At 37.3% G+C, this 23,037-nt stretch overlaps 3 protein-coding genes across 4 annotated transcripts in view; 1 reads left to right on the top strand and 2 right to left on the bottom strand.

Annotated features, from left to right (window-relative positions):
• adgra1a (adhesion G protein-coupled receptor A1a) overlaps nucleotides 1-2,526 on the bottom strand; it is a 28,599-nt gene extending 26,073 nt beyond the window's left edge. Inside the window, exon 1 of the mRNA XM_067576718.1 lies at nucleotides 849-2,526. Within this exon, the coding sequence (XP_067432819.1) occupies nucleotides 849-851 (3 nt within the window). The 5' untranslated portion in view covers nucleotides 852-2,526. The remainder of the gene's footprint in view (nucleotides 1-848) is intronic.
• Nucleotides 2,527-3,084: 558 nt separating this feature from the next.
• tmem26b (transmembrane protein 26b) lies at nucleotides 3,085-9,179 on the bottom strand. The gene is made up of 6 exons (XM_067576215.1): nucleotides 8,632-9,179; nucleotides 8,435-8,531; nucleotides 8,244-8,327; nucleotides 6,149-6,351; nucleotides 5,959-6,038; nucleotides 3,085-4,239 (listed from the first exon to the last, which is right to left on the bottom strand). The coding sequence occupies exons 1-6, from the start codon at nucleotides 8,814-8,816 to the stop codon at nucleotides 3,986-3,988; spliced, it is 903 nt and encodes a 300-aa protein (XP_067432316.1). The 5' UTR covers nucleotides 8,817-9,179; the 3' UTR covers nucleotides 3,085-3,985.
• A 1,556-nt stretch (nucleotides 9,180-10,735) lies between these two features.
• On the top strand, nucleotides 10,736-21,726 carry cabcoco1 (ciliary associated calcium binding coiled-coil 1). 2 transcript variants are annotated; one of them, XM_067576681.1, is made up of 7 exons: nucleotides 10,736-10,869; nucleotides 10,993-11,081; nucleotides 11,809-11,978; nucleotides 13,282-13,426; nucleotides 16,395-16,467; nucleotides 16,585-16,698; nucleotides 19,083-21,726. In XM_067576681.1, the coding sequence occupies exons 1-6, from the start codon at nucleotides 10,810-10,812 to the stop codon at nucleotides 16,663-16,665; spliced, it is 618 nt and encodes a 205-aa protein (XP_067432782.1). In that variant the 5' UTR covers nucleotides 10,736-10,809; the 3' UTR covers nucleotides 16,666-16,698; nucleotides 19,083-21,726. The 2 variants fall into 2 exon arrangements, with proteins under 2 accessions (XP_067432782.1, XP_067432781.1); XM_067576680.1 differs by having other exon boundaries at nucleotides 10,737-10,869; nucleotides 19,079-21,718.
• Nucleotides 21,727-23,037: the final 1,311 nt, after the last annotated feature.

Below are 23,037 nucleotides of genomic sequence, written 5' to 3'. Positions count from 1 at the left end.
ATAACAACAAATATGTGTTAACCACCCCTGCCTGAAGACCTCTATTCCTTTATTAAATTATTTATAATTACTATTTATAATTGTATTATTTATTAATTTGCGAGTAATGTACAGTTCTCATCCAAGTGAAAGGGAAGGTGTGTCCAAACTTTTGACTGGTACTGTATGCCTTTTATTATTATAGCACAGTGAGATGACTGTGAGATGAGGGGAGAGAGAAATGAGTAGTGACATGTAACAAAGATCCCCGACCTGACGCAAAGCAGGGATTTTAACCCTCGGGCCACCAGAGCCCCCTGAAGACCTTTTCCTAACATACAGCTTTACAAGTAAGTTGCCACAGAGCAGCACGGACAAATAAAGAGCAGCCAATAATTTCAATTAATTACACACGGTGAGTGGCAGCAAGCAGAGCCACTCTAATAATTGTCCCTTTCTCTGTGTGTCAGTGACATGTTTGGTAGGTTTACAACTGATGTTGGCTGAAAACTACATTTAACCCTCAGTATTGCAGTGCTAGAAGAGAGTCCTAGTCTGGACATAGGATAGTGCAATTGTCCTTTTTTGTTTTTACAAATCTACACAGAATTTAAAACAGTCTTTGGGCCCTTAATGATTTATAATAAGCTACCCCTTTGAGTGTCAGCTGAGAAATATTTTCCCAAAAGTTGTCCCTTAATGTATGACTTAACTAGGGGATTACTGTAACTTGAATTTGCTATGAAGTTAATGCTCTCAGCTACACTGTGGCAAAAAACATCATGCAACACAGACCATCTGCACACAGACAGGCAGCCATGAAAGCAGTAATTCTCATTAAAGGCAAATCAAAGTGTATAATAACTTACCATTAGTCTTAGTGGAGTTACACTTCAGCAGTGAAACTCTGGTCTCTCCCGGAGGCCCCTGCTGCCCCCCTACCCTGCGCCCTCCGGTTCCATATAGAGTATTAGGATTGTAGAAGAGGGTTTAAAGCAGGTTGATGTTGTTTCTCCGGCTCTCCAAGTGAAGCAGAGGATGATCTGATCACAGGAGTTTCTCCATCAGGCCGGTGCTCTTCCTCCAGCTTGGCGGGTCCAGGAGCAGCGCTGACGGGCAGCCGCAGCCTCCCGGTCCCGACTCCATCTGCACGACAGCACTGACCGAGGAAATCAAAGCAGAAGATTCATCTGCCTTTGTGTCGTTACACTTTCCATCTCTCGCCAGCATGCGTGTGGGTGGTGGGAAAGATGGCACATGATCACGCTCAGCAAACATCGGGACGGTTATTAAAAATGATCATAATGACGAAATATAAGCAATTTTATAAAGGCAAGATATTGAAGTGATAGGAAAAGTACCCATGGTCACGGTTTATCTGATAGCTTATATCTATAACTACACACGCTTATAATTTCTCAAGTATAGAAACGTGGCTATTAATAGGATTTGACTGTGCGCTTAGACTGTGATTCTGAACAGAGAATGTACGAGTTTAACTATTTCTCTAAATATGTCCATCATAGAAAATCCTCAATGAATCAAATGAGTAACACAAAGATCATATGGGACTGTATTAACGATAATTTATGCAAAGAAAAAGGCTGAGTTACCTACAGTGAAGTCTTCTCCTCTCAGCTGAGTGGGATCCAGACCCTCCTCTATCCAGGTCAGTGAAGATAGTGGCTGCGCTCCATTTGTCCGTAACGATGTGCCGCATGTTACGTAGCAGCAAGGGCGGGGAACCCCGGTTAACCAGAGTCATGGATGTATTATAAGATCTTTTTATACATCTATGACCAGAGTGCAGGCGGCACATGTGGCGGAGGAGGGGATGACGTTTCATCTATCAGCTGATAGTCAAACAGCTGCGGGTTGTGGCAGTTATGGTAACGCTTCTTGATCAGAGTGAGGTGTTTGGAGATGTAGGCCGACTAGAAAGAGGCAAATAGGATTTTCAGTGCTGAAATGACACATGAGTACATGTACTCGTGTGCTTGAGTACAGTTTTGAGGTTTCCTTTGTCCTATTCTGGCTTTATTCAACTTTCTGCCACTTCATACTTATACTCCACTACAACCAGTTGCCATTGGGGATAAATAAAGTGCTTGTTTAATATAGCCTATTGTACTTTTTTACTCCGGTACATTTCTTTGGCACCTATATTTTCTGGAGAACATCACATCCTTTCATGGACACCAGAGGACAAAGAATTAATGTTGTGGAAAGTTACAACCTGGCAGCAATCACTGACCAGGACTTTAGTTTCAGCACAAATACAGAGGAAGTCTGAAAAGAAACAGCGACTGTATTTCCTGAGGAGGAATATTTTATTTTTTATTTCCTTCAGGGCGGAGGTATAGACTCCTGAGGCCAGGTGCAAATTAATAGCTAGAGAGTCAATTACATGATTTTATTGCAGAAATATCTGTATTAAATATGTGCAATTAGCATTTGTATCAAAAAGACAGTCCTTGTCTTATTGGGTTTTTTAACTTGTTCTTATTTGCTGGTCTTACCGGTTTTAATTTACTTTAACTAATTCGTTTTTGCTTGCTGTTTCTTATTGTGTTGTTTATTGTTATTATTTTTTTATTGTTATTGTGTGTTACTCTCTCTAAATGATATTTCTATTTAAGTCTGTTTTACTGACAGTTGAGTCTGCTTTGGTGTGTTTGTGTTTTTGTTATAATATATAATGATATAACTCATTACAACCCATTCTTTATAATTTTACTTTTATACAAGTACATTTTCCTGACACTTGTGTACTTTTACTTAAGATTTTAAATGTTAAGTTAAAATGTTGTCTGTAGGTCGTCTTATTTGTGCAGCAAGTTACAACACTGACATATCTCCCATTATAAAGTTGTTATGGCGAATGTCTTAGAAAAACACAATTACACCTGGTATTAAAATGTGTCCTTGTTTTCTCATTTGTCCCTGTATTGTGATTGGATTTGCATATGCCATTAGCTAAGTGGAGCTGACAGACTTGTCAACAAACATACAGCCTTCCAGGCCAGGAAACTGCTGCCACCAGTGGACATCAGTCATTTCTAAATCACTTTTTTTGAGGGAACACATGTAACGACTGCTGCTGCTTGTATCTTCTGCCCGGCTTGCTTTAGCTGGCAGGAAGAGACCTTTCAACTTACTGGGCCCATTTCTTTCTCATGAATGTAGTCAGGCTGTATATTTACACCTGCTGAGATCTGATCACGATGAGAGCCTGACCACCTCCAAATGTGGTCTGGCTGATCCAGCGCATTCCAGATACACATCATATTTTAATGCCAGGTGTAAATGCGGTATTGAAGTCATGCGTGTGTCCAGCAGATGCAGTACATCTTTAATTTTCCCTTTGGGCAGTTTACAAGTGTTAACCAGTACCAAACTTTAATATATGGGTTCAGCCATGACAAGCCATTTGACAGATATGTGTTTACCAGTGTTCATTGTTATGTTAGTGCTTATTCAGGACAGAACAAGCTGCAGTTAGTTTATAGTGGCCATGAAAATATGTGACTGTGAAACCATGAAATGTGTGTGAATTAGATATCTCAACTTTTGATAGAATAAAACCTTTTGAAACCAAACTGAAAAACAAAAACTCTACAGAAAAATCTAGAATCTAATTATAATATCATACCAAGAGTCCCATTGGATTAAAATATCATCCACTTCCATTTCACTGTGGAGCTTCTTTGTTCTCACTTTTTGTTAATAGTTTTTACCTTCACATTGATGGACTGTTCTTATACTCTAACAGGAAATATTTATCTTAACACATGAGGTCAGTGTTTTAATGACTTTACAATGGTGATATATTTACAACTGCCACATCATAGGTCTGATATACAGTACATTATCTATATAAATTGGAAAATTATCTAAAACATGTAGTTTTAAGTTTGGGGGAAGGAGGGTACATTGAAACTTGACATGCACTCACAAGGCCATATACTGTAACAGCATTACTATAATCTGCTGATTACATCCAGTCTCAGGAGGCCTTGCTGTCACAGATAAGGACACAAAGCCGATAAATGTTGAGAATTACAACCAGGAAGTTTTTAATGGCGAAGAAGATCAGCATTTGGTGCACCACGTTGAAGTAGATCATGACAGTGAGGCGAACCACAAGGAAAGGCCCATCCTGGATGAACAAAGCTTCCACTGTGCTCCAGATATCAGTCCTGAGGTGAGAGAAGCGAGAGGTAGCTGGTTCGGAGAGGTCATCTGAAGATGCATGCATTACTGTTGGGACAAAGGAAAAAATACATTTAAGAGAACTCCAATAGGACATATTTTCATTGAAAAAAAATGTCCATTTTACCCTACATGTTGATCTTTTCTGGTTTGCCTGTGCAGGGTGATTCAACCCTTTACTGAGGCTCAAAGCAGGGTTTGAATCCTCTTAGAGTCCTAAACTATTCTTGAGTAACATTATCTGATATAATTACTGTATTATATAAAAATGTAAAAAATAAAATTTAAAAAAAGTTTCACTATGTTGACCAGCTAGTTGCTTACTGTGTCTCTCTGCTGTTTGGTGCTGAGCTGGTAGTTTGTTGCTACAAGCGTCAAGATTTCATATTTTATTAGATGTTAACAATTTTGTTGTAATCTTTTTGGCAATGTAGTGTATGTACAATATATATAATGTATGTACAGTGTATATAATTTATGTACAATATATATAATGTATTACAGTATATTTCCTAGCTTGCAGGAGCATCTGACCTTTTTAAAAATAAATATGCCTGTTTTACACAAAACTGCAAGCCTCCTTATCGTTCACTTACAGTATTACAATTCTATGTGTTTGCTTGGCCCCTGTTAATTGTTGATTTGAAAGTGTACAACTGTCCTGCCCACATATTCATTGTTTGCCAGTTGATTTGTAGAAATCTTTTTGGGAATATTACCAAAGCACAATATCAAATGAAAGGATCAGAACCTTACTAACTTACTTACTTCACATATAAATGAACATCCTTCACATTCAAGCCCTTGCCAAAAAAATTCACACAATGCTGATTAAGCCTATCACCACCAGATGAATCTCTCTGTATTTCACAATATACCAAAGATTTTAATCTGCTGTTGAGTTTGACATTCCTGCGCTGGCCAGATGAACACACACTGAGCATGCTCTGCCCATAGAGCATGCTCAGTGTGAGTCTAGAGTCTTCCCGCTGGCTAACTTCCGGTTAGCCTCTGCTAACTTGAATGGGTGTAAAATAATTTAATCCTATTCCTCTTCTAGACTTTCCAAATGTTATTAGACAGAATGGATCAAATTCTGATGAATGGTGAAACATGTCAGTTCATGGGGGTTGTGTGTCGCTCAAAACAATTTATCCATTGTTTTATAGCAGCAATAGTAGCAACAGAGTAGGCTATGGCGGAGCCTATGACATAAGCATGTCAACAGTGTTTTTGTAATTACTCTCACTGCCAGAGGGGGGAGACAAAAGTCCCACACTCCAGCTTTAGGTTTAATTTAGTTAATTTGCTCTCTACAAACAGCATAAAAACAGATAACAGAAGTGAAACAGATGTGACAGTAGAGATCAGCAAGCCATAGGCTGATACAGTCAAATCTAAACTGAAAAAACATGAATTGGCAAAGTAAAATCATATAAACACTAATAAAATAAAGAAAAAAGAGAGAAACTTAAGGTTGGTCATGCTTTATGATGCATATATCGAAATGAATTTGTTTAATTAAATGACCACAAACAGCTCATTTTTGCCTCTGGCTTCTCTAATGGATTTATCCAGCCCTGGGTGTACGGCTATATTTCTTTAATTATTAACAACAGCAGTACAAAGTGTGTTCTGTTCAGCTTTTAGTGTGAATATCTATCGACTTATTTATCAAAAATGGGCTGATGCTGATAAAGAGCACTGTATTTTTAGCAAAAAGATAGCAGTAGAATCTTATCTTTTAGTGCAGTTATTGTACCGTACCTGAGAAATGCAGTGGAAACTGCAACATGCTCCATGTCCACACCCCCAGAATTATGTAGACCATAGCTGGACTGCTATCCCTGTTTCACACACACATATGACTGACTTCACCAAATTATTTTATAAAATAACAACTTAAATGTAACATCTTCCTTCTTTTCTATCATCCTTCTCCTCCCCTCTTACTTACTTGATGTCAGACAGTGTTTCAGAGGTGAACTCCAGTATGTCAGCAGCTGTGCCCACAAAGATCAGCAGTAACTGGGAGAGCTGATTTCTGGTCAGCTCCCCAGCAGCGGGCAGCAGCCATTTCCCCAAGATCAGTAAGATGAGCAGGATCTGGTGTAAAGCAAGGATCCAGTCGTTGGCACACACTGTGGACAGTGGGATGTTCTGGGTAGAGTGTGGAAATTAAATTAAGTTTTAGAGGATCAAAAAGTGTTTTACAGGCCTTATCTTTCACCATTAGGCCAACTTTTAAATATTAGTTATTTAAGTATCTGTAACATTTCATTATGGAGTCACCCAGTCACACAGGAGAGAAAAATGCAACAGAATCAAAAGCTGAAGAGCTTCCTTAAAGAAACAGTTCAACATTTTGGGAAATACATTTATTTGCTTTGTTTCTGAGAGTGTGATAAAAAGAAGCCTGTAGCGGTTAAGATGATGACCATGAACCACAAGATCCCCAGTGGGACCCATTTCCTGTTATTTCTGTACTGTCATGATCTAATAAAGATTAAAAAAAAGACTAGAAAGACTTCAGGAAGCTGCACCTGGCTGTTGTTTGCAAAGAAATACTTCAAGCACATACTGTAACTCCCTCTGTGTGTATCAAACAAACAAGATATAACATGTAAATTTGTGCGTTTTAGAGCCAGGCTAGCTGTTTCCCCCCTGCTTCCAGTCTTTGTGCTAAGCTAGGCTAACCACATCCTGGCCCCAGCTCTGTATTTAACATAATGGAATGAGATTTATATTCATCTTCTCGTCTTACTGTTAAGAAAGCAAATAAGCATATTTCCCAAAATGTTTCACTGTTCCTTTAATCAATTTGCATAGAGGTTTCTGAGATCTCTGTACCACATGATACTGAATATGAGAGAGTATATTCCTAACCAGTGTGACTCTAGTTCTCTAACTAATTTTAATTCTTATCTTATTGTCTGTTTATTTTACAAATGACTTTAACCTATGTGACTTCTGATGCGTGAATTTATCCATCTGTCTATCTAGAGATGGTGCCCTTTTTCTGTAGTGCCACCATGAGGTTGCCATTTTTGGTTTGTCGTGAAATTTTGTAAAGCCATCCATGGTGTAATAATTGAATTGTAATAACTCTGATCCTCTGACTTTTCAGCAAGTGCTACCATCAGGTCAAAATTTGAATTTGTCCAATACTTTGGTTTATGACCACATACATAACTGCAAAACTAATGCCACTCTCATCAGTATTTTGTGTTTAATGCTAATTAGCAAATGTTAGCATGGTAATATGCTAAATTAAGATGATGAACATGGTAAATATTAAACCCTGTAAATATCAATATGTTAGCATTGTCATAGTGTGTAAATTAGCATGCTGATGTTAGCATTAAGCGCAAAGGACCAGAGATGCTAGCATGGCTGTAGATTCTTAGTTTTGTTTATGGATAGTTCACAAAAACTACACTGTATATTCATCTTAATCTACACCTTTAAAAAATCTGTAGTTTAACAAAAGTGCTGTAGGTTAAAGTATTCCTTTGTACTGAAAATAGGAAAGAGAATATTGTCAAAACAGACTAGTCAGCAAAGACTTTTCATGTTCGGCTTGTAATTGTTTTTATTGAGGGTGGACCATTTCATTAGAAAGCAGCCAGCTCTATGAATGTGCCTGAGTTATAAGGGGAAAAAACACCCGCAGCCCTACAATAGGCTCTTTGAGGTGAACCCGCATTACCAAACACTGCCCCACTGTCTAGACATGTGAGGGCATGTAGGGAAAAGCAAAAGCAAATCTCAGCTAAACAAATATGTGCATCATTTACTAACTTTGAACAAAGAAGAATTATTTTGTTGAGATGTCACCCTACCTTACCAGAAAAAACACCTCACGCCTCATATTTCTCACAAAAATACTTGTCTATTAGTTTGCACAATTTGAAACTGCTTTTAAATAATTTTTTTTAATACACTGAAGCTTTCATGTTAAACCTGATTTATTTCCACAGACTATAACATTCTAGTGCTTAAATATTTCAAACTTGTTTACAATTTTTGTAACCTTTTACCCTGAAACTCACCTTGAGTGACTCACTGCCATTAGTTGAGTTCATCCAGGAATTGAAAATACTCCTAATATTTTCAGTTGAGTCGAGTTTATCACACTAGAATAAGAGACACACAGTTTAACATTGATAATGTTCAATTTGTGAACACAGTATTATCACATGGAACTCTCAGAATAGAAAATAACAGAATACATGGATGATACCCTTGAGTTGGTGGATTTGTTCTCCTGGTGGTGAAGCTCTAAAATCCATAATGATGGGATAATACTGATGAGGAAGAGAAAGATAGCAGGAGAAAACCTGAATGGAGAGAAACATTACACAAACAGTGTTACAATCTTGGAATAACAAATCATATGTAACATGTATGATATATTTACTACAATAGGTCATACTGTACCATTTGTAATCATTCCCTCTTCTTCTCAGCGTCAGGATCATCTCAGCCACCAGAGGCAAGTAGAGGATAGTGAGAAACCAGTAGAATCCATTGTTTTTCACCCACACCACTCTCCATACCCCTATTAGAGAGATGAGGATAAAGAGAGACCTGGTCACCACAGCACAAATGAACTTGAAGAACATGACGCCAGGCTTTGAGTTTGGGAAACACAGTGGAGACGTGCGGGAAGTCCCAGCTGCTACAGGGGACAGAGGAGTTATATGTGAAAAGTCTGAAGGATTTCAGTGTTGGTGGTGGGCGGGAGCTGGGGCACGCCTCCAGCAACCTGCTTCATTACTACAATGTTGTTCCAGTCTTAATATGCCAGTTGCCTGTAGACATGCAGTTTTTTACTCAGAATAGCTGTGATCTGTGCAATAATAAATATAAGGTCTCACAGTTGTATGACATGCTTCCAAAATGTGATATTGTAGATTTTTCTTATTGTCAACAAATGTGCAAATCCAATCCTACATATAATTGATCTACTAACTAGTTTTGTGTGTATCCAAACTCTGATATAGCTTATTTTTCTGTGGCATAGAGCTCCATTGTTGACTCAATCCTGCTGCTGTGTATTATTCCACCACTGGAAATAATCCCCAGCAAATGCACTGTTTCCTCCTGTTTAATAACAGTTACTAAAAACTACAGTGCCCAGTGGAAATTGGTGAGTGTTTTTACAAATGAAACTATATATTTGTAGGCAGAGGCATCAGTGAGTAATGAGTAGTCCCAGGGCAAGCTTTTTTATGGGTTCTAATCACCTCAAGATGTGTGCACACAATCATGCAACACACATGCACGCGCGCGCACACACACACACAAGGTTCAAACTAGACTATCACACTATCACAGAGTTTTAATGTAGTCATTTCAATTAGAATTACATATATGACATATATATGGTATTAACCACAATCAATTTTAATCCCAAGTGGTCCAGAAATACTGTGAGGGTATGTTGCAACGTTAAAACTATTAGAATATTCTAAGAATATTAGAGGTGGTTTCTCCATTGGGCTGAAGGACCAAATAGACTGCTGACAAAACACAAACACAATAGGCACTATGAAAAAAAATTTGGTGCATGACTATCAAAAGAAGCATCTTTTACATTAAAAGATGTATGCCAGGCAAGTATCAACTTGAGCCATGCAACAAAGGAATTTTAACAGGTTGGCACAGAGGCAATGTAAAAATACCCCACCTCCTCCACCTCCAGCAAAAATAACTACAGTATATCCACACACAGGTTAAAATTGTAATAGCAACAATGATAGACATAAGTTACTGGAAGGTATATAAATAGCTTTTGTCCAACTACTTTTAAGAAGACTGAACCAATTATGCAGACAGTGCGCTCAAAGAGCCATGAGCGCACTGTCTGATTCATTGTGAAAGAACGCCTTATGTAATAGGCACACAGGTCGATTTTCCAAGAAGTTTGCAAGAATTTAATCTCAGAGTGAGTTGTCTGCATCCACAAAATTCAAAACAAAGGACTGGAGCCTGCCATCGTTCTCAAACTGACTGACAGATCTTTTAATTTGACCATAGTTTCAATTATGACACACAAAATACTATTTTTTATCATAAAGACAAACTCTCCAGCTATGAATGTGAATTTAGCTCAGATTTATATGGTAAAAATAGGAACTGGTCTTTTAAAGTAATAATCACACAATTATGATTGATTAATATGTATAATAAGCTACTTCTGTGATAATGGTTGTGGTGTCAACTGATTATAGGCTAGTTTACCTTTAGGCTACTACATCACATACATCACTGTATAAGGATAAAATTATATCACCAGACTAGAGTGGGGATTATTATGCCATTGAAGTCACATTAGAGGAATTATATATAAGAGATATGGAGTGAAACCATCGTAATAAACCACATGACGAGTAATTACTAGCTAATCCCAAACGCTGATGTAAAGTATATGTGTGTGATGGCAAATAGGCTCCTATGTTTCCCTTAAACTGTACGAAGGAAATTGTTTTCTAGCTTCAGTTTGTGCCTCTAACACATGCAAGGCTCAAACTGCTAGTGTCCCTAAACACCTTTAACCAGCACTGCATCGGCAGTATGGTGGGGTGTTGCCATGGCAACGACTAGAGCGTCAACATGTCCGGAGGAGCGACACGTCGTGACAAGAAAGAGCAACGAAAAGTAAAGGATGAAAAGGTACTGGTACTCATAATAACCTAATATTTGCAACTCTCAGAAAACAAATACGTGTTTGTTGTGTTGTGTTGTGTGTTTGCGTCTTTGACATAACTTTGACCATTATTGTTACTCCCTCGTAAGAAAGAGGAAGCTGTCATCCTCCAGTGGGAAGCGATGCCACTCCGACAGATCCAAGACCTGCTGAAGAGAAGTGCGGATCAACTTCACTCGTAAGTTGTGTCTAATAATAACCATGGATAATAACTTAGTTAACTAATGAAGTAGCCAGCTGAGACGGAGCTGAATACAGGCTAGCTAAATGTCTGTGACCGCCCAACCGGACAAATTAGTCAAAGGAGTGACTTTTATAATATATCAGCATGATATCTATTTTGGTTTTTGGAAAACAACTGCATCAACGTAGCATCAACACCGGCTACTGAGATGTAATCATTATTTTACACTAAGCTGATGCAATTTGAGGGATAGTTCAGGCACCGATGAGAATGGTTCTGATGATGTAAAACAGGACTGTAGCCAGAATTTTAGAAATACTGAAGTCATGAGACCCTCACAACTCAGAAAATATTTAAACCAAAAAGAAGGTCTAATTATTTGTATTTTTCATGTTTTGATTATTCAGTAAATTGTTCAGTTGCTCTTTATGTAAATTTTATTTTCCAACATGAAATGATGTTTCAGCGCTTTCTCCACACCTCCACAGGAATAAAATGCTGTAGGAAAAATTGAAACCTTCTTTTATTTATTATTTGTTGGCCTAAAAGTATTTAAACTGAAACATACTGAGTGTACTGGAATCAACTTCTTAAATACCCATTATGTTACTGACCTTGTTGTCCCCAGTGGTAGCTACGCCCTAATAAACACTGTTGTCATTGTGTAATTACTGCTGAACTGATATAGTTTTCACCCACATCTTCTTTCTGTTGTCTGTAGGGAACTGAAGGAGATCCTGAGCTTCAGGAACCATCAGACCTGTATGAAGGAAGCTGCCCTGCTGGATTACTATGTTTGTGGTTTCTGGTGGGCAAAAGAGGCCAAATTCACCCCTACACAGACTTCCTTCACCATGGCTGTACTACACATGCTGCTGGATAACATACGAGGTGGGGAAGAAAGAGGTTGACAGCCAGACAGTCAGTTATTCAGTTAAGACACATTGCAAAAGTACTCTAGAGCAGATCACCCATTATAATGCACTGAATTCATGTTCAAGCCAAGAAGCCATTGCACAGTTCAGTTAGATCAAATATTTGCTGCACAATTACTAAGACTTGTTTTTAATCTTCTTTACTCTCCTCCAACAATTCTTGATTGTCTTTGATTTAGATATTAATTATTTATTTTCAGATGCTAGTTGGTAGTTTTTTTGTAAATGTGAAGCACCAGTAACACTGGTTTTGAGAAGTGCTTTAATTTACTTATGTACTTGAAATAAAGGTAGTATTTATGCATTGAGACAGGGAGGTAGGAAAATATTTTCTGGGTTGTAATAGCAGCACATTCATGGTTTTGATAATCTGGAATTTACTCACAGTAATCAGTTACTTTTAGCCACTGTACTCCAGTTTAATGCTCCATCAGATCAGATGAAATGAGAGCATATTTCAGCCCCTTTAGTACAAATCAAATATACCTTACATCAAGTCCAAACATTTTGCGAACCATGATGTGTTTGAGATTTAGATGTTTTTTTACCAACCGTATAGAAATGAATGGAGACTAAGGCTGATAACAGTACAAAAATTACATATAAATGTATAAAATATACAACTTGAATTTTAAAATCTAATTTCTGTGGGATTATAGGATGTTTGTGTCAACAAATAATACCAGGGAACAGTGGCAAATTTAAATATAGACGTGTGTACAATAGGGAAATATGTGACAGCGATGAGATTTTGCAAGTATGAAAAGGATTGAAGAAACTTACTGTATGTAGTCAGCATGCACAACACCAAGACCCTGAAACTGAAGCAGCTAAATGGAATTCAGCCATCTTTCATTAGATTATTTACACATGTGGTTTTCCTACTGTCACATGTCACAATCTAATCCAATAGTCCAGCAATAAATCCTACCTTTTTATATTGCAATATTACAAATACCTCTCAATAAATAGTGGTCCAGTACTAAACCACCACTATGGCCTTTAAAATGACCATTGTGTTGAATCTACACCTTCCAGAAGTAGTGTCAACAGAATATTACAAGTTTAGCAAAGGTAGGATTTATTGCAGTGATAATTAATGCAGCAGATAGTGCAGGTGTTCCTTTGTTTCTGGTATTTCAGTGAATGTAGGATGTAGTTAAAATGTAAATGTGATTGGTAAGTGTACTATTTAACTACAGTATGTTCCCTATCCAATATGTGAGTTTCACAGCAGCTGCGTTCTCATCATATTCCAGAGAAACAGATGAGTTTAGTGGATAACCTGACGGAGTTTGCTAAGGCCTTAGCTGCTGCCTGCCAGTGCTCATCTTCAGATGAAGGCAGCACTCCACCTCTAGACAGAGAAGCAGCCACAGCGCTCATAAGTTACACCAGAGACAGGTACCAGGAATCCTTCAAATGGTTTTGGATTTGGGGGGAAAATCTATTTAGAGGGTTTTCCAAGCTGTGATTTATGATTTATTCAGAGATGCCTGAATGGTTACAAATGCTCACCTAGTGTAAATCCCAGTCAACATGTCCATGTGGACCCAGCATGCGTTAGAGATATGCTGGCATAAACATGTGTCCATCCATTTGCTTCATGTAGGCCTCATGTGGATTTTGGTACGGTAAGCTACACTAGCCAATGTTTAACCTACATGGTTAACAACAAACAGAGGGCCCTGTTTAGCACATAAGGAGCCATTTGTACCTCTCCAGTCATTAGCCCAGATACTGTAAGCAGATTCAAAAATTGGTCTTGAGGATAATTGCTTGCCTGGGCCCCACTTGTAGCCCACACTGGCCTAATTTCCAACATAGGTGGTGTACAGTAAATGTAGCTGACAGACACATTTTTATGCCAGGTCATCAGTAACAATGTGGGGGTCATCCTGGAGAAGCTGGTATCACATGTTGCAAAGCCACAGGTCACAGCATGTTTAGTAAAACACTGTAGGTGTGCAAACAAGGACATTTTTTGGGGGGTAAAACCCTTATGACAATATTGAGCTCTGATTACATGAACTTTTCATCGGTCTCTTTTGTAAATATTGAAGTAAAATATAAGATTATTGTAATATCAGCAAGGATGTAGTTGTGGACAGAGCCACAGTGGTGGAAGAAGTACTCAGATATTTTTAGTGTCGCCAATATTTTTTATTTCATATTTATTTCATATGTAGTACATCACATTTATGGGGAGTCAAATCATCCAATTTAAATAAAACTGATAACCTCACAATACATGTTTCCCCTTAATTCATTTCTTGCTCATGTACAGCATCCTTACAATCTTCACTGACCCCCAACCCCTCAAACAATGACACAATAAAATTACAATACAGAACATTAAACGCTCAAAATAAAGACATCAATACCAACACACCACACCCTCACTGGAAGCAGTGCTATGTTACTTAATTCTCTAATTATTATTTTTTTTAACCTTTATTCATTCAGGGAAGTTTCACTGAGAGGAAGCCTCTCTTTTGCAGAAATACCCTGATCACATTCACAAAGTTACACACATTCACACCTGGAAGCTGCCCAGTAAAACCACAGTCTGACCTGCCAGCCACTGAGCAGCTCCACTGGAGCAGTTGGGCCTTATTCAGATTAAATCAGGCGATGCAGTGAAAACCCCAGTCCTCCCATTCATTTGAATGGGGGTAGTGCGTTTCAGCTGCGGGTGTTTTGGCCACAGTGGCGCCACACAGGCCTGCAGCAGTGGCCAATCACAGCTGGAGATCAGACTGATCAGAGCTGTAAAACTCTGCCATGAGGGAGTAAAAAGATGTTACTAGGAGGAGGAGAGGACAATTCTCTTCATCTGATGATGTTAAAAGTAAAGTCAGACTTTGCTGTTGGCTTCCCGACTCATTGAGCCAGACTGCTGTAATTTTCGCTCTACGACTGTTAATATTTCACTTAATTAAGATTTAATAGTTTTTTCAGAAAGTAACCATGTGATCAGTTTATCCAAATAACGCCTGTTTGCTGCAACGTTTTTGGAGATGTGAGGAGCTGCTGGCCAGGTGAGACCAGTCGGTCATCTCACAGCAGTAATCCGAGTCCTGCATTGTCATCCTGGGAGGAACATGATCCGATGAACTGATATGCAGCTCTTTGGTGATTTACTGCTGGCTCTAATGTCTCGGCAGCATTTCGATATATGATATAATTCCTTTTGGAAGATAAATGTTGGTTTCACAGATGGAATATAACACTTGTAGCTGCCACATTAGTTTATCTAAATGTAAAGTGAAGCTTCATGTTTTTACTGGACAGAACAGAGCCTCTGGAGCTCTAAATATAAATGTATTAAAATGAACAGATCAGTCTATATTAAATTTTGTTTTATTTTATGAAGCGTCCTCCTCAGAACTTGCCAAGTCCTCAATACAACTACCTGATTGTACTGTGAGATGCAGTAAATGATGTTATTCAGTCTGTAATGTTGCTATAATAAAAATCCAAACTGTTATGTGGTTTAATATAATAGCCCCATATATTTCCCCCATGTCACATTTCACACAGACTGTATTACACTCACTATCATGCCTGGATCTGTTAACTAGAGTCACATTTAGTTTATGACTGATCTTATATTGTACTTCATGAGATGTATTTTTTTTAGCATTCAGTGATATTAATTTGCTATACACATCTAAGCTTATTGAACCCCTGCTGGCATTATTAGAATACTTGATGATTTCCAATAACTTTCCTAACTTAATGAACAAAGTAATAGTAATAATTCTTCTGAATGACCAATTTCCATGTTGTCTTTATAGTCAGGGACTGAGTTAACAATAAGATTTTTTTCTCCAAGTTCATAATCTGTCATCAACAGAGAGATTTATTTCATTACTGTTCCATCAAACAGATGTTTTTACTTGGTAAAAGTAACAATACTCAATTAATAAGTAAAAGTCCTGCATTCAAAATTATACATAAGAAAAAGTGCAAAAGTATTCTTAGCAAAAATGTACTTATAGTGATGTGTCAAAAGTAAAATGACCAATTTTGCAGAATTGTATAAGCATATTCTTGTGTATGTTTTTTTATGCATTAACATGTACGCAGCATGATATGTTAATGTTGTACCTAGTCGGGATGGAGCTCATTCGAACTACTTTATTTGTGTGTTATATTGTATATACTTGCTATCTGGGTATCTATAATAATGCAGCTGTTTTATAGTCATCATAAATTTTGTATGTAAAATCTTTATCTGCAAACTGATTAATAACTACAGCCAGTAAAGTATTTCATAGAGTAAAAGTATAAATCATTTTCTGTTGATTTTGTACTTGAGGTTTTAATAATCGTTATTCAAACAGCTGTGTGTTCTGTGGACTGTAAGTCTCTTTCAGAAATACAGACTCTATGAGCTTCTTTTCACCACACCCAGAGAGGAGTTACTGACAGGCATGGAGGTGAGACAGCTTGTAATTCGCAAAAGCTGTGTGCAAGTCATGCGCATGTGTGTGTGTGTGTCTGTCTGTCTGTCCACATGCATCTAAGTAACATTTTAAACATGCTTTTTTTTCCAGAGGACAATTGAGGTGTTCACTTGTGAGGATGCTCTAACTCCGTTGGAGGAAGGTATCTCTACTCATCTGTACTTCCAGTGATGGGCCCTGCCTGCTATCCAGGAGGATGGAGAGGTGATGATGACAGCTGTTACTAGTCATTACATAATTGTCCACAGTGGGGCGTTGTTTGATATCCAGAGGTTTTTTCGTCACTTGTAACAGATCAGCAACCTCTTCTATAGAGTTTGGACCAGTGCAGGGGAGGATCATGCTGTATTAAAAGCATAACTGGTATATCTCTTGTTTAAATAAGCATTTAGAGGCTAATTAGAGCCGCGACTATTAGTTGGTTAATGGATTAATCGATTTACAGGAAAGTCATCTGCAACTATTTTGATAACTGATTAATCGTTATCAGTTATTAGTTATTTTTCAAGCAAAAATGCCAAATATTCTCTGGTTCCAGCTTCTCAAATGTGACAATTTGCTGCTTCCTTGTAATATATTACAGTAAGCTAAATATCTTAATGTTTAGACTGTTTTTAACCATTTCATAGACTAAATCATTTATAAATTAGAGAGAAAAAGAAAATAGTAGCAGATAAATTGATAATGAAAATAATCGTTAGTGGCAGCCCTACACCTAATAATGTGGAAAGAGATAGGAAGGATCATTAGTTGAAAAAGAAATAAATTGAGAGGAAGAAAGAGCGTTAAGAAACAGGAAGAAAGAGAGATCATATTGTTTAAATGAACAGCTGCACAGTGAGGGCTGCCTGGTCCTGATATGTCATTTGAAACCACCACACGCACACTAATTTCATAATGTATTGCCAACTGTGGCCTAGTTGAATCTACTAAAATGATTCCAGTTTGGCCCCTCTAAACAACACCTGTAAAGCTCACTGATAAACACGCTGTATACTAATCATTTAAACTGAACACAAACACAAATGTAAAAACTACTATTTTTGTTTTAGGGGGACACTATAAGACTAGGAATCTGCTACATATAACTCTATAAGCACATGATTAAATTCTAATTGTTATAATAACATCTAAAATCAGAATAAAATCTCATTAAAGTATAATAAATCTAAATATAATAAGTGCAGAGCTTGGATGTTTTTGGTTGACCACTGCACAGACATACTGTAAACCTCAGCAGAGTCAGAGAAGATTAATAATGCAGGTAGGAATGCAGGAATTTCAGATGGGATTTTAACATCTGTGAATAATATATGAGCTTATATTGCAAGCTTATGTGTTTGTATTCCAAATGGTATCACCAAAGTGTACAGGCATAGTCTGTTGTCAGTATGTCCTCAATTTTGCAATGAGATAAGAAAATACAAGGTCGAAACAATCCAACTCAGTCATTGTAAATCAATCTCAAGTCATTTCTAATGCCGAACACAAATTTAACAGAAGATGAGTCAACAGTGCACTTTCACTTCTTGTCCTATAGTGCTGTTACTGTGAACTATATGATAAATAAAGAACACCATTCTGTGTCCCGGGTGCTTTCAGCCTTCCATTCTGCAGGATATTTTAGTGTCAGCTGTGATTTTAGCCTGTCACAGATTGTCTGTTCCAGTGGTATTTGTGGTCATAATAATCACCACATGTTTTATTTAGAAAGCTTTTATCAGGGCAAACTCAAACTGCTACAAGGGGGAAGAGTTCAGATATGAAATGCTCTGCTTTGTCTGTGAGTGAGGAGGATATTTGAGTTTCCCAGGGTTCTAACTTATCATGTGGCTTCCATCAGGCCTTATAAGGTTGATGTTCTGAAAATTGGAGAAGAGGGTGAATACCATAAGTGGATTTGGAACAGTTTCATGCGGAAGTATATACAGTAGTGACACAGAGAAAATAAATTGAGCTATGCTGTGAGGCTGTAGACAGTGTAGAATATATGTGTGGTTATAATTAAAATGATCTAAAATTGAGTTGAAAGTTCATTCTTGACCTTTGGAATAGCGGTTAAATGAATCTCAACTCACGCGAATAAAGGGAGCCCCGAGCTAAAAATTCCCCGCTTAGAAAAAACATGATAATATGATGCATATTGTTTTTTATGTCTTCTTGAGATATTTCAAGAGGCTACGCCAAACCTTATAAGACTTTTAACTGTTGCGAGGATGAAGTAACACACCAGTGTAACGTTGTGACACACTGATGTGATTTTAATGGTTTTTTGACAACAACAGAGCTCAACGGCTCAGAGGAATAAAATATGTCAGACTTACACAATACAAACACAATACTTGTTAGTAGATCAATTCATTCTTGTTTCATGGGATTTGTTGAGAAAAGTATATGTAAGAATATCACCAGACCACACGTTTTCTATGCAGAACAATATGGAGAAGTGCTACTAGAACAAAAACAATGATGATAAACTGATCACAAATCAGATGTGGAAGCTGTCACATCCACATGATTGCTGATTGTGTGTGTGTGTGTGTGTGTGTGTGTGTGTGTGTGTGTGTGTGTGTGTTGTTCTCAGGCAGGTTTGAAGAGAAAAGTTCTGCCAGACCAGGGTGCCTGAATATCAGCTCTGCCAAATACTTACAATATATCACATCTTCAATAATATTACACAACCCTATTAAATTAATTTATCCATAACTATCAAAATGAATATTCTGTTTTTATTAATGACATGTTTTGTTGAATTCATTACAAGCTGCATATTTAATATGAAAGTCTCCACATTAAGATGCCTCGGAGGTTTCTTACAAATGCTGCATTTCCAGTGTGTCATGATGAGTTTTGGTACACTGCTGTATTTCACTGTTTTTCTTCTCTTTGTCTTCATTTGGTTGTGATATTCAGCTCTTATTTTTGTCATAGTCTTTTCAAAATGTGAGACCATTTATAAGGGAACTGGTAGAAAAACTGCTGAGGAATCCAAATAAAGTATATACAGCATCGCATTAGTGCTGACATCAACACCATAAATTACACTTAACATATTTTAGTGATACAAGAAAATCCTGTTGTTGGATGGATCAAGTCACACCCACATCATGTGAAATACTTACACAAACTTCAGCCTTTATTATTACGCCCAGCTTTTACTCTGAGATCTATGTGCTGGCAGCTACATCTGTGTGTATGGGTGATACAGATATGCACTTATACTACTATACAGACATTCTTACAGCACGTCTTCCTTATAAGGAAATATGAAAACTAAAAGCAAGGTTCAGATATTCCAACCTCAGAAACAAAGAACATTTATTTGAACATTTCTGACATTTTGATATGTATTGATTTTCATGATGGTTTCTGCCCCGCCATAATTTTACTATTGGTGAATGCTGCGTGTTGTTAGAGGCTGTGTGAGTGTGTGTCTGTTTCATTTTTAAATGACCAGAATAGGCCCCATGTCCTTTCCAAAAGAAAAAGAAAAACATGATTCATGAGCTCACATTTAATGTAATCACACTTTTGTAATCACTGTAATCACCTTTTGGGAGGAGTAGGAGGGAAAGCAGTCTTAAACAACTGTGTGTGTGTATGTGTTAACTATGTTAAAGTTAGGGTTAGGTTAAGGTTAGGCTTAGACAAGTATTATGGTTAGGGTGTGTTTGTCTGTAAGCTTGTGTTTATTTCAACAGTTGTGAGATATAGGCTGCCCCCTTCTGGCCAACAACACACATTGCAGACACAACGAAAATCATCATAGACTTTTCAACTATGTTCCTCCCATGAAAGGAATCCCAGGGCTGACATGTGGGTACATAAATCAGTGGATAGGTGAATGCATAAAAAAATCAAGGTCCACCCACTAGCTTTTCCTGGGGCTTTCCACTTCATCTCATGGTCTTGATCAATTAATGTTAAACTGCTCCTGTGGGTTTTTGGGTTTTTTTTTTACACTGCAGTTTTAACCACAGTCTTTTCCACTGAAAACCTCCTCTCCATGTTGGCTTAATGGCAAATTACAGTTTAATTCAACTTGGGTTTTACGTAATTGCAAAGATCAGGGAAACGCAGCCACATCACTAAAAGTAAGAAACATGAGCGGTCAGACAATCAGACACATTGGAAGCAAAATCCCACGCTCAGTAAGTCAGACTTATTTGGAAGAGACAATATACTGTAAAATTATTACCCAAACAGCTCTAAACATCTGTAACAGTTTACTGACTTGTCCAATATTTTTAATGGACAGAGCTTGAGTTTTCAATAAGACTTGTGTGTTCATTCATGACTTTGGGAATTGTAGCGTGACAATATAATGTTAACTCAAGTTACTTGACTTTTTCCAAGGTCATGAATGAATTTTGTCAGCCTACACAGATGAAAAATCCTAAAAATGCTCAGTGGAAAAGTTTGACTGTTCAACATCCAGTGTTTAAGACTGTGGGATATGGTTGAAATGATGTGGTTTTGTATTTTTCATTGTTTTAAACATTTTTGATTAAATTGTTTGATTTAGAGAGGTAAATATACATTTTTGTATTCATATGGTCACCAGACATTTTTTAAACTAATGTGTACTACTGGGCATAAATAAATACAATCTAACATTCAGAACCATCAAAGATTTAAATTTATCAGTCCTTGACATGCAATTGTTTTAAATTTTTAATGACCTTACCCTACATTATGTCCCATCATTTCAAATACATCAGCTCAAAGACAAAGCAAGAACACAGTCACAACAATAAACTGAGAGAACACAAAGCAAACCAGGAAAACCAGCGTCTGTAATTTTGACTGTCTTGTTTCCTATAAAAACAGTATTTCTGGTGTTACAGCTGCCTCTGTTCTAACAATGACTTCAGTGTCACTCAACAGCTTTGGTAGAAACATGACTCCATTCTAACAAAGATTTACTGCTTTTAGTCAGTGCAAAATGTCAGCACTGAGCTCGTAATCCAGATGTCCAGTTACGTCTTTCATAAGAACCTGAGTCTGAACCAGCACTGTTGCTCTCAGTTACACTTACATCACTCTCCTGAGGCTGGTTGGATTTCCGCAGGAAAATCAAAACAAGGATAACGTTGGATTCAGCTTGTTAAGTTCATTTGTACTGACCCACTATGCTTTCAGGATTGGAATTAACACCAGCTAACAGATATACTTGATAAATACTGCAGGTGGGTCAAAGTTTCCTGACCACAGCTACTCCTTTCTGTTCATATGTAAGTGTTGCAATGAAATTGGCTGCTGAAGCTGTAACACTTTATGAAATATACTAAAAAAAAAAAAGGTGTTGTGTCACTTAGCATTTGACTAGCTTAGCTGTGATGTAGAGCAGTTTCCGCTAAACTGGTACTCTGCAATGACACAACAAGCTGTTTATCATTTCCTTCCACAACAATGTATATGAATGTTTTCTTACTTGACACTCATATCTGCAGGACAACTAATGGGAACATTTAGTGATGCTTTCCTAGTATGACAGGGTCACGGTATGCCACTCATGCACTGGATAGAAACAGAGCCTATAGAAACAGAGGAACAGATCAGGTCACCTACTGCACCATACCTGGAAAATGAATAAAAAAGAAACATATTAAACAGACATATTAAACAAATGGGCTGATTTCACCTGATGGAACTGATGCAAACATTAACATTAACTCACAAACTGGACACTGTATTTCTCTCAAGTGGCACATACTGTAAATTTAACTGGTCTGCTCCACTGCCTATAGACAGATTTGTCTCAGTATGCATAGAGACCAAAATATTAGGTGAGGATTTTACAGAATGCAGAGAAAATGTTATTTTCCCATCATCAATGGTACTTATGGAACTATGGTGTTTATGGTAATCTGTGGCATTTATGACCACTGGTAGCACTGTGGAGCAACTGTAGAGCAGCACCGTTTTTATTAGTGAGTGCACATTTTGTTTGTCGTGCACACGCATGAGAACAATTTCTAACAATTTCACATTATTCCACCGATGGACAGTTGGTGGTGGTAAATTTAAATAAATAAATATGGATAGAAAAAATGCAGGACACATATTTAAAATATTGGATTTGCAAATATTTTACGAGGAAATAAAAACACGTTTGTTATACCCGAAGGATTTGGTGAGAACAGAACTGTGCAACAGGGTATCTTCAAATATATTTAGCAGTTTAAATGTATATTTATATATATTTAGTTTTAACTGTTTGAAGGAACATTTCACATTAATTACATAAATAAATTATGTAAAATAACCACACATTTTCGCACTTCCCTCAAGTGGTTTGATTTTCAGTTTGACTTTGAGATATGTGTGTCTGAAAAAATGTTTCAATAACAGCTGTCAACAGTGTGTTCAAAAGTGTGCGATACACGAACTTAGTAGAATAAATTCATTTTTAACATAAATAAATGTTTTATTAATTTTACTTAACCCAACTTTATTAATTTCACTTAACTCAACTTTTCAGATTTGTATTTGTATACTATTTCAGAACTTATAAATACAAGTTCATCTGATCTGAAGTCT

This window comes from Thunnus thynnus, chromosome 20 (genome assembly GCF_963924715.1).
Source record: "Thunnus thynnus chromosome 20, fThuThy2.1, whole genome shotgun sequence".
Classification (NCBI taxonomy): Eukaryota; Metazoa; Chordata; class Actinopteri; order Scombriformes; family Scombridae; genus Thunnus; species Thunnus thynnus.
This window is presented reverse-complemented; position numbering and strand designations above follow the sequence as displayed.

Coding starts and splice junctions, on each gene's coding strand:
- tmem26b (XM_067576215.1), bottom strand. CDS start 8,816: ATGTTCTTCAAGTTCATTTGTGCTGTGGTGACCAGGTCTCTCTTTATC. Junction 6,039..6,148: donor GAAACACTGTCTGACATCAA/GTAAGTAAGAGG, acceptor TGTGTGAAACAG/GGATAGCAGTCCAGCTATGG. Junction 4,240..5,958: donor GTTTCCACTGCATTTCTCAG/GTACGGTACAAT, acceptor TTGTCCCAACAG/TAATGCATGCATCTTCAGAT.
- cabcoco1 (XM_067576681.1), top strand. CDS start 10,810: ATGTCCGGAGGAGCGACACGTCGTGACAAGAAAGAGCAACGAAAAGTA. Junction 11,082..11,808: donor AGTGCGGATCAACTTCACTC/GTAAGTTGTGTC, acceptor TGTTGTCTGTAG/GGAACTGAAGGAGATCCTGA. Junction 11,979..13,281: donor GCTGCTGGATAACATACGAG/GTGGGGAAGAAA, acceptor ATCATATTCCAG/AGAAACAGATGAGTTTAGTG.